Source organism: Myotis davidii, unplaced genomic scaffold (genome assembly GCF_000327345.1).
Source record: "Myotis davidii unplaced genomic scaffold, ASM32734v1 scaffold2777, whole genome shotgun sequence".
Taxonomy (NCBI): domain Eukaryota; kingdom Metazoa; phylum Chordata; class Mammalia; order Chiroptera; family Vespertilionidae; genus Myotis; species Myotis davidii.
The window spans coordinates 100,704-102,305 of NW_006288728.1; the positions used below are offsets into that span (position 1 = coordinate 100,704).

At 59.4% G+C, this 1,602-nt stretch overlaps 1 protein-coding gene across 1 annotated transcript in view; it reads right to left on the minus strand.

The window, feature by feature from the left end:
• LOC102754622 (leukocyte-associated immunoglobulin-like receptor 2) overlaps positions 1–1,602 on the minus strand; it is a 24,420-nt gene that overhangs the window by 14,991 nt on the left and 7,827 nt on the right. Inside the window, exon 2 of the mRNA XM_006760888.2 lies at positions 1,474–1,509. Coding sequence (XP_006760951.1) covers positions 1,474–1,509 — 36 coding nt within the window. The remainder of the gene's footprint in view (positions 1–1,473; positions 1,510–1,602) is intronic.

Sequence of the window (1,602 nt, forward strand, 5' to 3'; positions counted from 1 at the left end):
ATCCTAAAATGCCCCAAAGGACCTTCTCACCCTGATCAGGGGCCCCATGGAGCATGGGACTTGTCCATGGAGGGGAGACCCCAGCGGACACATTACCTGGGCCCCACTGAGCCCGGCCAGGGGAAAGGGTCGGGCACCACCATCCTGAGGGGAAGGACTCGGGGCCCTTGAAGGGGTCTGTCCCCACCTGGTGGCTGGAAGTTCAGGCCCCACCCAGCCCAGCAGGACAGCTCTGTGTCCCCTCTGATACGGGGCTCAGGGTCCAGACTACCGTGGTGTCCAGATGGGACCAGACTCCAGGGCCCTGAGCCGGGGGTAAAGGCCAAGGGTCCTGTGTGCAGAGGGAGGGGAGCCTAGGGCTGGGGTGAGCAGGAGGGCAGGGAGTCCTGGTGACATCCTGGCCTTTTCACAGGGGGGCACAGGGGGTGTCAGAGCAGCCTGGGGGCCCGGGCACATCTCCCTCCCCACGGCCACTCTCCAGGGGGACATGGAGGCTGGGAGGGAGGCAGAGGGTGAGGATGAGCAGGTCACTCTGGTGAGAGGGAGACAGGAGACTGAGAGAGTGTTTCTGAATGTCTCCAGCTTGGCTCAGCCAAATGAGAGCGTCTGCAATGGGCTCTAAGGACACAGTCTGATCCCACAATGCCCCGGGGTCTGTTTCTTGGTGATTCCAGGAGACTCAAATGCAAAACCCTCCCCCCAAGTCATTGCACTTAGCCCGCTTCGCTCCTCTTGCTGGGCCCGGTCTGCAGGCAGCTGGGGGAGATTGTGGGGACCAAGGGGAGAAGCAGTGCCCCATGGGAGGTCTAGTGGAGGTGGGAGTGGACACCAGCCCAGACCTGATCATAGGACCCCAGTGGTGAGGACCCCTGACTCTTAGGCACGTCCTCTGAGCAGCACTCACTCAGGTTCCCTCTTCATTTCCCGCCTTCCTCTCAGCCCATTTCTATTTCCTTGTGATTGAGGCGCCTCAAACCCCAAGTATCCAATCTGGGCTGAGCAGAGGAAGAGAGGGCCCTAGCCCTAAAGCAGGAAGTAGGCATCCATATTACTCAATCCCCATAGAGGGAGGAGCTGGCCCAGCCCCCGCTCTGCGTATGGGAGACTCAGGGGTGAGTGTGGGAGACCAAGGGCAAGCGGAACAGACCTGACCTCTCATCAGAGGCAGAGGGGGGAGGCCCTGAGCTGAGACCAGAGGGTCAGGTGGGAATGAGCCAAGCCAAGGACAGGAGCCCTCAGCCTGGGATGAGGCCGAGGTCCAGCAGGAACAAGGTGTTTGTGAAAGTGAAAGAAAGTCTGGGTTTCTGAAGGTAATGTAGCCAGAGGGCGTGAGAACAGACGGATCCAGACAAAGAGAGGGGCTAGGGGCTCATTCCAGCTGAAGATACACCTGGAGAGGACGCTAAGGGAAATCAATATTTTTCCTGAAAATGAAACTTGTATGAAAAACTCCATTTTAAATGGCGGACTCACCCTCCTGCATGTGGATCGTCTGGCCCAGGCAGAGCACTGCAAGGGAAGGTCTGGTGAGAACAATGCCCAGCACCCGGTTCTTCCCCCACCTGCAATCAGGGGGCCTTCCTGGAGGCAGCAGGCTGGGAC